Source organism: Condylura cristata, unplaced genomic scaffold (assembly GCF_000260355.1).
Source record: "Condylura cristata isolate star-nosed mole 26May11 unplaced genomic scaffold, ConCri1.0 scaffold00033, whole genome shotgun sequence".
Classification (NCBI taxonomy): Eukaryota; Metazoa; Chordata; class Mammalia; order Eulipotyphla; family Talpidae; genus Condylura; species Condylura cristata.
This window is the reverse complement of record NW_004567134.1, coordinates 13988753-14001695: the sequence shown is the minus strand read 5'-3', so window position 1 is coordinate 14001695 and position 12943 is coordinate 13988753. Positions and strand designations below refer to the sequence as shown.

General features: G+C 60.8%; 1 protein-coding gene across 1 annotated transcript in view; it reads right to left on the bottom strand.

Annotated features, from left to right (window-relative positions):
- Window positions 1-556: 556 nt before the first annotated feature.
- The window catches only part of SLC6A6 (solute carrier family 6 (neurotransmitter transporter), member 6), a 52011-nt gene continuing 39624 nt past the window's right edge, over window positions 557-12943 (bottom strand). Inside the window, exons 9-14 of the mRNA XM_004692354.2 lie at window positions 10284-10396; window positions 6536-6673; window positions 5159-5261; window positions 4625-4725; window positions 3068-3238; window positions 557-2101 (exon numbers count right to left, since the gene is read on the bottom strand). Of these exons, the coding sequence (XP_004692411.1) occupies window positions 1955-2101; window positions 3068-3238; window positions 4625-4725; window positions 5159-5261; window positions 6536-6673; window positions 10284-10396 (773 nt within the window). The 3' untranslated portion in view covers window positions 557-1954. The remainder of the gene's footprint in view (window positions 2102-3067; window positions 3239-4624; window positions 4726-5158; window positions 5262-6535; window positions 6674-10283; window positions 10397-12943) is intronic.

Genomic DNA, 12943 nt, shown 5'->3' with positions numbered 1-12943 from the left:
TCCTTCAGGCGAGGCCTGGGGACTTGGTCTGCATGTGTCTTTGGTCTAGAATTTGGTCTGGAAATCTTAGAAGAAAAGGCCTTCCAAGGGCCATGTCCAGCATGTTGCCACTAGCCTGCCAGCCCGAATGGCCAGGGTCGTCCAGCAGGGTCTGAGCCCCATCAGGGGCGGTGGGGCATGAATGACCCCCGATGCCCAGGCAGCCCCAACTTGCCAAGCACCCCTGCCCTCACCCCTCGCCCATCCCAGCATCGACAGTGGTTAGTTTGCTAAATTCCCATAAGACAAAGGAAAACAGGTCACATTGCAACTCGGTAAAATTAGGGAGAAAAACCCCAAACAGACCCAATCAGACTCGGCGGCGACCACAGACACACACAAGGAGCACGGCAGAGCGCTGCCGGCTCGGAGCAGGGCGGTGTTGTTTGGCAGAGTGTGTGGAAATGGTGAGGTGGGGGCTTGCCGAAGACGAGGTTCAGAACGGCCTCTGCCCCTAGGGAGGGGGGTCCCCAAAGGCTTCCCCCACCCCGAACGGGGGGTAGGGGGGGGTTCCGGGTTTCGGGGGGCCCCCCCCCCAGGCAGTCACTGCCTTTTGTGTGTGACAACGTTTGGTTTAGTTCAGACTCTGAACTGTAAGTGACTGTTTATGGCACAGTTTAGGTCCAAGTGGGAGCTGGGGGTGTGACGATAGTCCTCAAGATTTTAAAGGTGGGGCACCTTCTCCCGGTTCAGAGAGGATCACTGCTCTACGTAGGGCTCTTGGGGTGACTCATCAATCCCACCTTCTAGAAAGTGGTGCATTACCTCCTCCCGCCGTGCCACATACTGAATATCTGACCCCAGCTAATGCAGGGGTTTGACCCTTCACCTGGGCACTCCCCGCCGGGGGCTGGGGCGACCCTGTGACCTCCCGCAGGGCTCTGGGTGAGGACGGAGAGAGAGGAAAGGAAAGCCGCCCTCGAGGCACCCTCTGGCCCGCTGCTCAGCCCTGGGCCCCACAAGTGTGACACTCCCCTCCCGCAGCAGCATGGAGAGGCTGGTGGCGCGGACAGCAGGTGGCCACGACCCCACTCAGATCCAACAGAGCCCTCTGAGGTTGGAACCCCCAAACAGCCCCTGTGCCAGATGCGCGAGGGACCTGGATTTGGGCCGAGCAGCACCCCGCGAGGCCTGCAAACCCCATGGCCAGCTACCAGTGCTCCTGACCCTCACTGCCCTCTCAGTCCCGACAGTCCAGCTAACGACCTGCCCTCGATCTCAAAGGGTGGGGGCTCCCGTGCAGTGGTGTCTGCTGCTCAGAACCGAGTGAGCGTCATGGGCCGGGCCAAGCCAGCCCCTGGCCGGCTCACCGCTTTGGCAGCTAAGACCAGCGCAGAGAGGGCCTCCCACGGCCCTGCTTGCCCCAGGCCCCTGGGTCCTCTCCCTGCTGCTTGCCATCCACCTGAACCAGGCTTCGGAAGGTACCTCACCTTTAAAATGGGTCTGCTGTCCCAGGAAAGTTCCACCCGGTGTTTTGTGGGGAAGAACTTTCTGCCAGCCGCACAAGCACCGAAGGATTGCGTTTGAAAACGAGATCTATTGCTGGAAAGATCAATTCAAGTGGAAAAAGTGTACGACAATCTCTAAGCGTATATATAGTCATATGTAAAAAAAAAAAAAAAAAAAAGACAAAGAAAAATTTACCAAGTTCCCATAAAATACATCTAATTCAGTATGAAAGCTCTGCCTCTCCCCGGACATCTGCCCGGGGGTTTCTTTTTGTACAAAACATCCCCCCAAATCAAAACGGTACACACATGCACACAGCACTGCACACACGCACACACGCACACAGTAACGTTGTCTGTGACAGTTAAAAAAAATCCTAGTGCAAATATAAAGCTCTGTAAACCTGGTCCTACGAGAATCTAATGTTAGTAAACAGCAGGGAAGCAGCCCTGTGGGCCGCGAGCCCTCACATCATGGTCTCCACTATGATGTGCGTCGGCTTCATGAGCGCCCCGTTCATGTTCACGGACAGGCAGGAGCTGTAGGGCGCAGCCCCCTCGCGCTCCACGGCCCAGCGGTTGGGCTCCCTGGGCGTCAGCAGGTACTTGACTCTCTGCGGAAGGAAGGGCACACAGCGTGGTCAGGCAGCCTGGCTCCCCCCTCTCCCTCACGCCGGCAGCGTGCTGCGCAGGCTTCGACCAGCGACTACCCTCTCTGGCCTCCCCTTCGTCCACCTCCTGCCTGGGTCCACGCGGACTTCAGCAGGAAGAAAGCGGGTGCACAGACCAGACGCCCTCCGTCTGGCCATCCACATTCCATTCCAGTGCGTCAGTTGATTTTTTTTAAGCTGCTTCTTGAAAGCGACGCTTGACCTTGGGCCCCATAATTTAACAAATGGCCATTCAGAATGCCTGTTGAATACTGGGGTCCCTGCCGGTGTCCTCTGCTGAGGGGCCCCACAAACACCACCCTCAGAGAGGCCCGGCTTCTTGGTTCCCGCCTGGCACACCCCTGCCTACTTCCTGCCTCCCACGGCTGGTCCGTGCGCCGCCCCCACCTCTCACCCCGTCAGCACCTCCCGGCCTCCCGCTGCCACCCGGAAACCGGCCCAGTCCCAGGGAGAGACGGGCCCCAGGACATCCTGGCTCCAGATTTTTAAGAGAATAACAATAAAAATGTCCAGAACAAAACAGTGCTGTCTTGGAGCGGGCCCAAGCCCAAAGGTTAAGGGAGATTCTAAGAACAGGATTTCTTGGAAAGAGCCTTGGCTTTTGCCAGGGCTGGGGATCTCCAGTGTTGTTAGAGGAATTTCAAAGGAGGCAGGGAGAGACTTCCCCACCGCAGCGGGAAGACTGGCAGGCAGAAACCTGGAGGGCAGAGGTTTGCTTGGGCAGAGGCATGGTCTGAGGGTCAGGGCCAGGACCGGGAGGGGGCAGCTCCTGGCCAGGGCGCCTCAGTGGAGCCCTCGTCTCTGGGCTCCCAGTTGCAAGCCCGAGGCCTCTCCTGCAGCTGGCGTGGCTGCAGCCGAACCACTGGGCCTCCAGCTGTGCGCACCCAGCCCGGGGCCCGGCGAGCTCACCACGAGGAACGGTCCTTCCGTCTGGCAGAGGCGGACAATCATGACCAGGGGCACGCACATCATGGAGGTCAGGGCGAGGGTCCAGCCCAGCCCAATGGCCCAGTTGGGGTACACGTAGACTTTGTTATAGGTCAGGGGGATGTACTTGACGAGAGAGAAGATAAAACATCCCTGTGGAGAGAAGGAGGCAGTCAGGAGGGCCCTGGGCATCCGCTGTGCTGCCAGCGACCCCCGAAGGGCCTGACTCCCCGAGCTCTGCTACTGTGAGGCCCTCCTCTGCCCAGCGCAAAGGTGAACAAGTTTCCCTCCTCTAAACTGCTGGGGCTACCCAGAACCCCAGGACGCAGTATGAGTGAGAGCTGCCCTCTTCTCCCCTCTTCCTCTCTGGCTACTTCGGCCTCCAGGCCCTTCGGCCACTGGCCCAGGAGCCTCAGCCAGGCCATTCCCTGATGGACCCGCTGCCCCTCCTGCCCAGCTCCAGAAGAGCATGTGGCCGGTCGCGTCTTCGGCCCCCGAGTCAGAGAGGGCAGCGGGCATGTCTGTCTGCTCCCATTTCTCTACTACGAGCTGCAGTTCCAAGTGCAAACAGCAGATGCACCGTAAATGCCGCCCTGGGAAGGCCCCCCCCCACCGGGCTCCTTCCCCAGTGCCCTGGAGACAGCGTCCGTGAGCAGCATGTAGGAGAGCAGCAGTCAGCTCCGAGCCACCAGCCGAGCCACGCAAGCCCCAGAGAGCAGGTCAGGCCGGCCCGGGTGGCCAGGACGTCCGCCCTGGGCAGGGAGCCCGAGGACGTGGGTTTTGCACCCAACTAAACGCACTTCCACGCGTGAACTGTCCCGCTCGGAGCCCAGGCTGCTACAGGCACTGATTTTGGCCGGGACTATACGCACAAGGAGAAGGCCTCAACCCGTAAGTAATAAATGTCAAGGAGCAACCGGCTACAACTCTGGCCACGGCTCAGCCCCGTCCTGCTCCCCCTCCCGCCGCTGTCTCCCTGGACCCCAGCGGGGAAGCCAGGGTGGGGGGTGCCGTGACTCCTCCTGGCCTGGGCACCCCTGGCCCCCTGCTCCCGTGGCGTGAGCCGGGCGTAGAATGCCGCCTCTTCCCCACGAGCCTGCACTCAGGCCGCCTCCCACACTGCCCGGCTCTGCACTGGCGCGGCACCGTGGGTGGCCACACCCCACGGAGCTGGGCGGGCAGCCTGTGGGAAGAGGACCGTGGCTCCGCCTCTCCAGCCCCCCCCCAACCTGCCACTGCCACCACTCCAGTGTCCCAGAGGCCCCTCAACTTCAGCCACGACCCAGCTGGGCTCACCAGAGAGGCTCCCCTCCCGCGGACTCCCCAAGTCAACACGCCAGCACGCTTCCTCTTTCAGAACGCCTGGCCTCGGCCAGGAATGCCCTTCCTGCTCTCCCCTCCTGACCTCTTCCAAAGCCACCCACGGCAACCTGCGGGCAGCTCCCCCAGCACAGCCGTCTCTAGGCTGGGTCTAGGCCGGCACTTAGCATCTGCCCGGGGAGTACGGGCCACGGCCCCGCCCGACAGACTGGAACTTACAACGCAGAGAATTGGAGTGACCACAGCCCAGCTGTACTTCATCCAGGGCCCGGGCCGGTAGCCGATCATGTCCTCAATACCGTCATAAAAGTTATCACTGCCTGCAAGAGACGAGGGAGACGGTGGTCACGGGGGCAGAGGCGAGCAGAGGCTCGGCCAGCAGGAAGAGGCCTCCCCCAGGTCCCTACAACGCACAGCCCCAGGGCACAGACCACGCGTAGCTGAAAGTGTCTCAACTTCAAATGTAACGAGGCAGCCTGTATTTTTCTGGCAACCTTAGGCAGACCCCAAACTCTGGCCAAGCCGAGGTTTCAAGGAGGTCGCCACGAACCCCTCCCAGCCAGACGAGTGACAGGTAGGTGCCAGGTCTGTGGAGACACAGCCGTGCCCTGCACTCAGCACAGGGAGGGGTGCAGGGTATTATGTGTGGGAAGGCCTTCGTGCTGCACTCAAGAATCCCCCTTAGAATTCTGTTTCTGAAGCTTCTAGAGGCCCAAAAGGTTTGAGGAAGGACATGCGAAACTTGGTACTCACCATATATCCAGGCAATAACAAAACATTCAAAGAATGCAACCCACAAAAGGCATACACCGCTAGCTGCATAGTAGTCAAAGAGTTGAAACACATACATGCCACCCTGTGAAGAGAAGATGGGACGTTGCCTTGCTACTTGGAATCTACCCCCTCCATACAGAAAGAGCTCTCAAGGGCCCTCCCTGCTGGTGCAACCGGTTAAAGAGCAGCGCTATGAAGCTCTCACAGCCTCTGCAGCACAAGTTCAATCCCCGGCCAGGGAGCTGACCCACATGGCCCGGCAGACCTCTCCTGACCCGCCCGCTGCTCCCCTCAGCAGTGTATCTCAGTCGATCTGCCTGTTCTGCTCCCCACTGCCTCTGGTGAATCCTCTTGCCTCCCCCCCACCCCATACCTCTGGCCTGTACCCCAGTTCTGTATGCATAAGTAAATGTATCTTAAAAAAAAGAGCTCTACTATAGCAATAAAAAATAAAGATCTTCATACAACAGAGGCAGAGGCGATGATGACCATGTGTAACAAGTTGCTCAACTTCCTATGACAAATTAAACCACACACACAGAAGCACGAATGCTTCCTTGGAGGTTTGTAAAACCTTCTCCCAACACAGAAGGCAGACCGCAGGGACACTCACCCCCACCCCAGGGGCACTCAGCTGCTGGTGTGGCATGAGCGATCTGCCGTTTTCTGGGGGTGGGGGTGGGGGGTGGATTCTTACAGACACTTCCAGATAAAGTTACCTCCAGTAAGGAAGGCGATGTGCAACCTTGAACTCATTTGGGGGCAAGTGCACTTTGGGGCACAGGTGGGGAGGGGGCAGGGAGCCCACGCCCCAGCACATGCAGGGCAGGCTGCACTCTGCCTTGTTCTGCTCACTGTGCGCGGGGCCTGCTCCTCGCTGGATGTGCTGACCTGCCGCTGCCAGACTCCTGCCACGCCCTCTCCGCTCCCCGCTGTCCCCACCCACCAGCTGACCAGAGCTCACTCCCTGCTACATGGACAAGCCGGCGCTGCTCGCTGTGTGGAAGGTCTGCACTGCCCGGCACCGGCACCCACACCCCCTGTCCTCCCCCAGACGGTCAGGGGTGAACGGGCTTTGCTAAAATGGTCCCAGCTAAGGCTTCCCTTCCCCTTGCTGGATGCGGGTGGGACAGAGGTGGCCACACGTTTCTACGGCAACATAAAAAAGGGGCGGGGGAGTTTAGGGTCCCCCCCCCCAAAGCCCCAGTGTAGGCTGCGCCCCTGGGCTGAAGAAGACCCCTAATTGGGCAGACCCTGACCCTCACCCAGGTGCTGCCTCCAGGGGGTGAGGGGAGGGGAAGAGACCACGAGGCCTTGAACTGCCCCAGAAGCACCGGCAAGGGCCTCGCCACCTACCTCCGTCACCATCGTCAGCCCCAGCAGGTAGCTGATGCTACACATGAAGGCGATGAAGATTTCCCGACGGAAACCCTTCCTTAGGAAGGATGGGTAAAGATCAACCAAGGACGTGATCTGTCCTTCGACTTCAACAAACTGGGAAGGAAAAGACAGGGTTGAGTGGCACGCACCTAGCACCTCCCCTGGTGGGAGGGCGCCCTGGCACTGGCGAAGGGCTCTACAAGGTGCAGCCCCAACTTGTGAAGCTGGGCTGTGGGTGATGAGGCCCACCTGCCACCCCTGGTGCCAGGTCCACGCTCCGGTCAAGCCACAGGGGACGCACTAAGCCAGCAGGGGGCATCTGTGCACCCCTGCTCAGGCTCAGCCCCAGCAGACGCCGGCCCCTCCCGCAGGGCCGGGCTCAGTGGCTGCCTGTCTGCACAAGCTGCTTCCTTGGTCTGGATCCTCTCTGCAGCCAAGGGTGCAGCCCAGCGGGCCAGGCACAGGCTTCCCTGAGCAGGCCTCAGTTTCCCCATCAGATTCCCGCAATGGCTTTAACCCTCTGGGGGTCAGGACCCAGGTAACTTGCACGCTTGCTTCACGCCACATGACCCTGTGCATGTGAACCAAATGCTATAGGTGACCAGGGGACCCTCCCTAGGACTCCCCACAGCAAAGCCCCCTTGGAAAGGCCCCTCCACAGGTAACGCTCACTGCTGTCAGAGATGTTCTGCATCCCTACGTGAGAGCTGAGGACAAGCCAGCCTGTGGACAGGACGGCTCCCACCTCCCCAGGGCTCACCTGAGAGCCGCAGCCCTGGCCGAGGCTCCCCTCAACATCAACTTTGAGGTGCATGTGCACAAGCAACGGAAACTTCGGGGTTGACGGGCACGTGGACTGGTGTCCACGTGAGTGGCTGTGGCCAGGCGCCCTGCGGGTCGACCGCCTTCCGACGGCTCTAGAGCCGGAGGCCTGTATCTCGCCCCGCCGGGGAGAGGCTTGCAGGGGCCAGGTCTTCGGGGCTGACCCGAGGCAAGCCCGACTGCTTTCTCCTTGACCCTGCATTGCAGGGGATCAAGGAGAGCCAACAGGGAGGGAAATGCCTTTGCCGTGCTGCAAGGGGCGGGGAACAGAGACTTGCCAGGAATTTGGGAGCCAAGAGGCTCACCCACGGGCGCGGCGAGAAGGGGCTCAGGCCGTGACCGCTGACGGCGGTGTCAGCCAGAGGGGCTGCGAACACAAAGAGCCACTGGCCCTTCTGCAAAGCAGCATCTCAGTGTGCAGCTGCAAACGGTGCACAAAACAACGCACAGAACGTTCCCTTCTTCGGGCTGGGAAATGACGCTGTAGGTCAGGGCCAGGACCAGCCAAGTGGGGACTCCGGTCCCTTCTGGGGAATGCCACCCCCCCACCCCAACCCCGCCCACAGCTCCTCTGACCTCCCTCCCTTCACAGACACAGACCCTGGCTTCTCTGGGCCAGTCCCCTCCCTGACAATGGAGGGGTCTCGCTGGTAACTGGCAATCAGGTGACTGGCCCGCGTCCGAGAGCGGGACGGGTGAGCCTGGGGGGGCTGGGAGGCTCCGGCTCTCTTCTGTTTATCCCCAGATGTGCCTGGGCTTCCTGGCGTGGGTCACCTACTGTGCTGTGCACAAGGGCACTGAAGCCCCCGAGCGCTCGGGACCCGGGACCCTGGGCGGAAGAGGCCCTTCTGACGAGGTTGGCTGTGGACCTGCACGTCTAGGAGGCTTTTGGAGGGACTCGGTAAGTGGGGACGAACTAGCAGGACCAAGTCCAGGCCAAACCGGGGCCCCAGACCTCTGCCACGCCCTCCGCCCGGGCCCAGTGTCCCGGCCCTAGCGAGCAGCCGCTGTGCCCAGGCCACATCGGACGCTGCAAACAGGAGCTCATATATACAGAGGGGGTGAGGTTTAGGCAGGGGAGGGTGTCCGGAAACGTTGGGCACAGCACAAAGCTGGCCCGCGACAGCGGTCGAGATGCACGTAAAAAGCCTGGCCTGGAGCCTGGCCCACGTGAGCACCGTCCTGGCAGGGCGCTCCCTGGCCCTGCAGCAGGTGTGTGCAGGCAGCCACCGCAGCAGAAGCCGAGTTCCCAGGTGCCAGGAGGGTTCCGCTCCGGCCCTGACCCCGAGACACCATGTTCCCATTCCTCGGTTCGAGTCCCTGCCTCGCCCGCCACGGCAGCATCGCTGGGCTCTAACTCGAGTACGGGCTCCACAGCAGGTGAGGCTGGCGTGGAGCATTCACGGGCCCCCTAAGAGCGAGGCCACCCCGCGGCCTGGCCGGGGTGCACATGTTCTCTGGCAAGCCCCACCTGCCCCCCAGGGAGAAGATCTAATGAATAACTACCTCTTCACTGTGGAAGCAGCTCGGCCCAAGAGGCCTATTTTGGGCACACGAGATGGCATGCTTCATCATTTATTAACCTCTCTCTGTTTTTGTTTTTTGCTTTGACTCGGAACCCTGAAGAAGCGATGAAGCCATTTGCTTGGGCCCCCTGAAGGCCAAACTCATTAAGGCGGGATGATGAATGGGGCCCTCTTGCTGTTTACACAGCTCAAGTCCATCAACAACTGCACAAGTATTTTGTTTTCAGTCTCCCAAATGTTTCCATTCTGCCTTCTCTGCTAATCCTGATCCCCTCGCTGCCAAATCCCTCTCGTTCCTGACCTTGCCAGCGAAACGCCTCCTCTCCTCTGCCTGACCTTCTAAAACCTTCCTCCTGTCTCTTCTGGAGTCCCCAGGGCCCTGCCCGGAACACTGACTTTGAGGCTGTGGCCATGGGGCAGGCGGCAAAGCCCCAGACTCACCACAGCCCCCCCCCCCCAGGTCCCAGCTGGTCAGATCCGCCGGTGCAGCTGGACCCCCAGACCATGCGAGAGGCTGCAGATGCCTGCTTTTCAGTGACAGGCCTCCGAGGGGACGGAGTGGCACTGCCCACAGGGGTAACTGACCAGGCCAGCCCGCACAGGGGCAGTCACGCCTGGCCTGGGGTTGCTCTCAGAAGAGGACCCCGTGCAAAGGCGTCAACTCCAGGAAAGGGGCCCAGAGACAGGCTGACTGTCCTCCAGCACCACAGGCTGCCCGGACCAGGCACTGTGCCCGCCCGCACAGCGAGGCTGCCTAAATCACACTGCTCGGGGACGAGGGAAGCGGGCTTGGCGGGAGGAAACACGTCCGAGGCCACAGAAGAGCCTGGAGGACTTGGAACCTTGCTGCCCCAGAGCCAGAAATCCAGGAACACATTGCTGGGGGAGGGGAGGACGGCGCCTCCAAAGGTGGAAGCCTGCAGGGCCAGGCTGGGCGAGGCTCCCCGAGCCCGCGGCTGCTTATAAAGCCCTGGGGGACCAGGCAGCCCCTTGGGGCCAACACGTGTCTCCGCGTGCCCCCAGTTCTAGGACTGGACACACTGCCGGACGGCTCTGCCCACAGGGCCTCCCACTGCCCTACAGAAGCCTCCACAGGGCACCCCTACGTGCTCCCCTGCTGCCCCTTGGGGCCTCATGAGAACCCCATCTCTCGTGTGTCCGTTTCCTCTACTAGGGGCGTGGGGGGAGCAGAGACAACCCTTGGGGCACATCCCACTCCTTGGGGGGGCTTGGAGGGCCCCTCCCGGCTGAAGCTGCTGCCAGTCCGACGTGAGGGCAGGAAGGGGTGCGACACGCTCAGAGGGGGAGGCTTTCCCAGGACCAGCTCCCTGTGGGCAGAAGGGGCGCGCCTGGGGACCCCCACCTGCGCTACGTACCTGGCTATCCAGTCCAAGCAAGAGAAGCATGATAAAAAAAAGAATGGACCAAAACGTGGGCAGAGGCATCATCGTCACAGCTTTTGGGTAGGCAATGAAGGCCAGGCCGGGCCCTAGAGGGAAGAGAACACGGGGAGGGGCAGAGGGAGACACGTCAGTGACTGCGGCACCCCAGACTCCAGCTCACACAAAGACACCTGGGTCTGAGACGGGTCTCCCAAACCCAAAATGCAGGGCGAGCCGGGTCTGAACTCTCGCTGGGGCAGAGACCAGGCCTGTCTCACTTGGGGCGGGACGCACCGGGCTCAGGTGGGGCCCCGTTTTAGCATCTGTCTCCTAGGCAACAGCACAGTGGCCTCCTCACATGTCGGGATCCGACGGACACTGGGTGTTTGGGGCGGGAAACGGGACTGAGCCGGGACTCAGTCTGCCAGCTTGGAGGGCTCCTCCCGCCTCCCCAGCCCCCCAACCAGAGCAAGCACGCCCATGTTTGCTGGAAGGAAGCAAAGGGGAAATTGTGGTTATCGGACTACTGAAGCCCTTGATAGCAAAGAAAAGGTCTCTACTTCTGAGTTAATGATGAAAACATTCATTGTATGAGCAGGAATTGAAAGAGGCCTGAACCGCACGTTCCCCACGGGGCAAAACGCCTCTCCAGGGGTGCCCCTGCTTACCCAGGGGCAGGGTCATAGCCGAGCCCTCAAGGCCAGGCTGGGCCCGCCCACAGCTGATGGGGAAGGGAGCCCCCAGGCCCGGAGACCCCCAAACACCCTCCGTTCTCATCCTGCCATCCTGCTTGCATCACCACACGCCCTCCGGAGCCTCAGTTTCCCCTGAGAAGTGAGGTCACCGGAACGACTCCCAGGAGCCGGTAGCTCAGACTCTCCATGCCGACACCCCTTCCCTAAGAAAGGGCTTCTGGTTTCCAAAGAGGAGACTGACAGAATCTGGGGGCAGGGCCGGGGCAGGACCCCAGAGCTCTGGAAGCCCCACCGACTGCGGGCTTTGCCGAGACAGAAATGTCTCCTGTCTCCACCCAGCCGCCTGAGAAAGGTGCTGAGGTGGAGCTGAGCTGCGGGAGGCCTGTGGCGGGGCAGGAGCAGCAGAGGAAAGGCCCGTGCTGAGAAAGCGAAGTAAATTCACAACTGAAACAAGGCTAAGAAAGGTGGAGCAGAGGGCTGGGTGTTCCACTGAAGCAGGCGTCAGGAACCAAACGGATGTTTTAGGAACGGACAATAGAAAACCCACAAAACTTTGAAGTAAATGGGAGCCAGAAACCACATCCCCTTGGAAGTCAACCGCACGCGAGGTGGGTTAGGGCGAGTCCTTCTAAGGTCCAGAGTCCACAGGACCCGAGGAAAAGCCGACTGGGCCGAGCAGGAAAGTCCGTGTGACGCGGGCAAAGGAGTCCAAGTTGCGACAGAGCCGAGTTTTTCCTCCTCCGGGACCGGGACCGGGACCGGGACCGGGACCGGGACCGGGGCCCCCTGTCCCCCCAACACGTGAGCTCTAATCCCCGTGGGTCCAGGTTGCTGCGTGAGTTAGAGTCCAGCCGACTGCGAGACAGATGCAAAATGGGGTCCCCCCGGCGGATGCAAAATGGGGTCCCCCCGCCACCCCCCACCCGCCGGGGCCTGGTGACGTTTCTCAAGGCGCTCGTTTCTGTATTTCAATTTTGCCTGTCTCAGGACGAGGGTGTGAGCGGGGAGCTAGAGAAGCCGGTGAGGCGGCGGCGCCAGGCCCCTGCAGCCTCTCCCCCGTGGGGGCGCGCCCCACACCCCCTGCGCACTCTGTTCGGCTAAGTGGTTGTCTGGCTCAAACGCACTTCGCTCAATATGGTGCTTGTTAAAAGCTTATTAGAGAAATAATCACCCTGGATGTGTCGGCTATTCAGACATCACCGTGGGAAATAAATGACAAGGCCTTTGAAGTGGACGAGAGGAAGGACGCCACTCAGGTCGATGGTATACACAGATGTAAGAAGACCTAGCTGTCCACAGAGAAACACCTGCTTGCTATGAATCGTGTTCTGCGCCCAGTGCCAAATGGGTCCGTGGTCCTGCCGGTTCCCAGGCAATCCGAAAGGGTCTGACAGCCCTTGACTAAAGGAAGCCACCAGCAGGAGAGGTAGACACGGTCACCTTGTCACGCTAACTATCCAACTCCCACGTGGACAGGGATATTTCTGGAATGACTTTCTATGTCCTCAGTCTCTGGCCTACCTTTTGGGGGCTCTCAGGGAGGGAAAACTATGTTGGATGGTCCGGCTTGGGGCAGCGAAGAGATCGGTGGGGCCGAGGCGTGGACCTGCTAGGCGGGTCCCGTGGCCAGGGGGACGGGCTGGCCTGTTCCCAGCAGCCTCTAAGCAGAGCAGAGCCCAGGGCCTCTCAGGTCAGAGCCCAGACATGTCCTCACACAAGAAAGGCCAGAGGCCCTCGGTGTCCAGGCAGATGGTGGCAGAAAGGGTACATCCTCGTGTCAGAGGGCCCGCCCAGCTCGTGCTAGGCAGCTGTCCCTGACCACGCCCCCAGTTCTAGGCTTCTCTGCTGGGGAACTGGGGGACACCTATCAGGGGGACCCAGCTGGCCTATGGTGGTCCCTGGAGCTAAGACCTGACGTTTTAGTTCGGGCCAGATATTCAGTCCAGGCCCCTTGCCTGC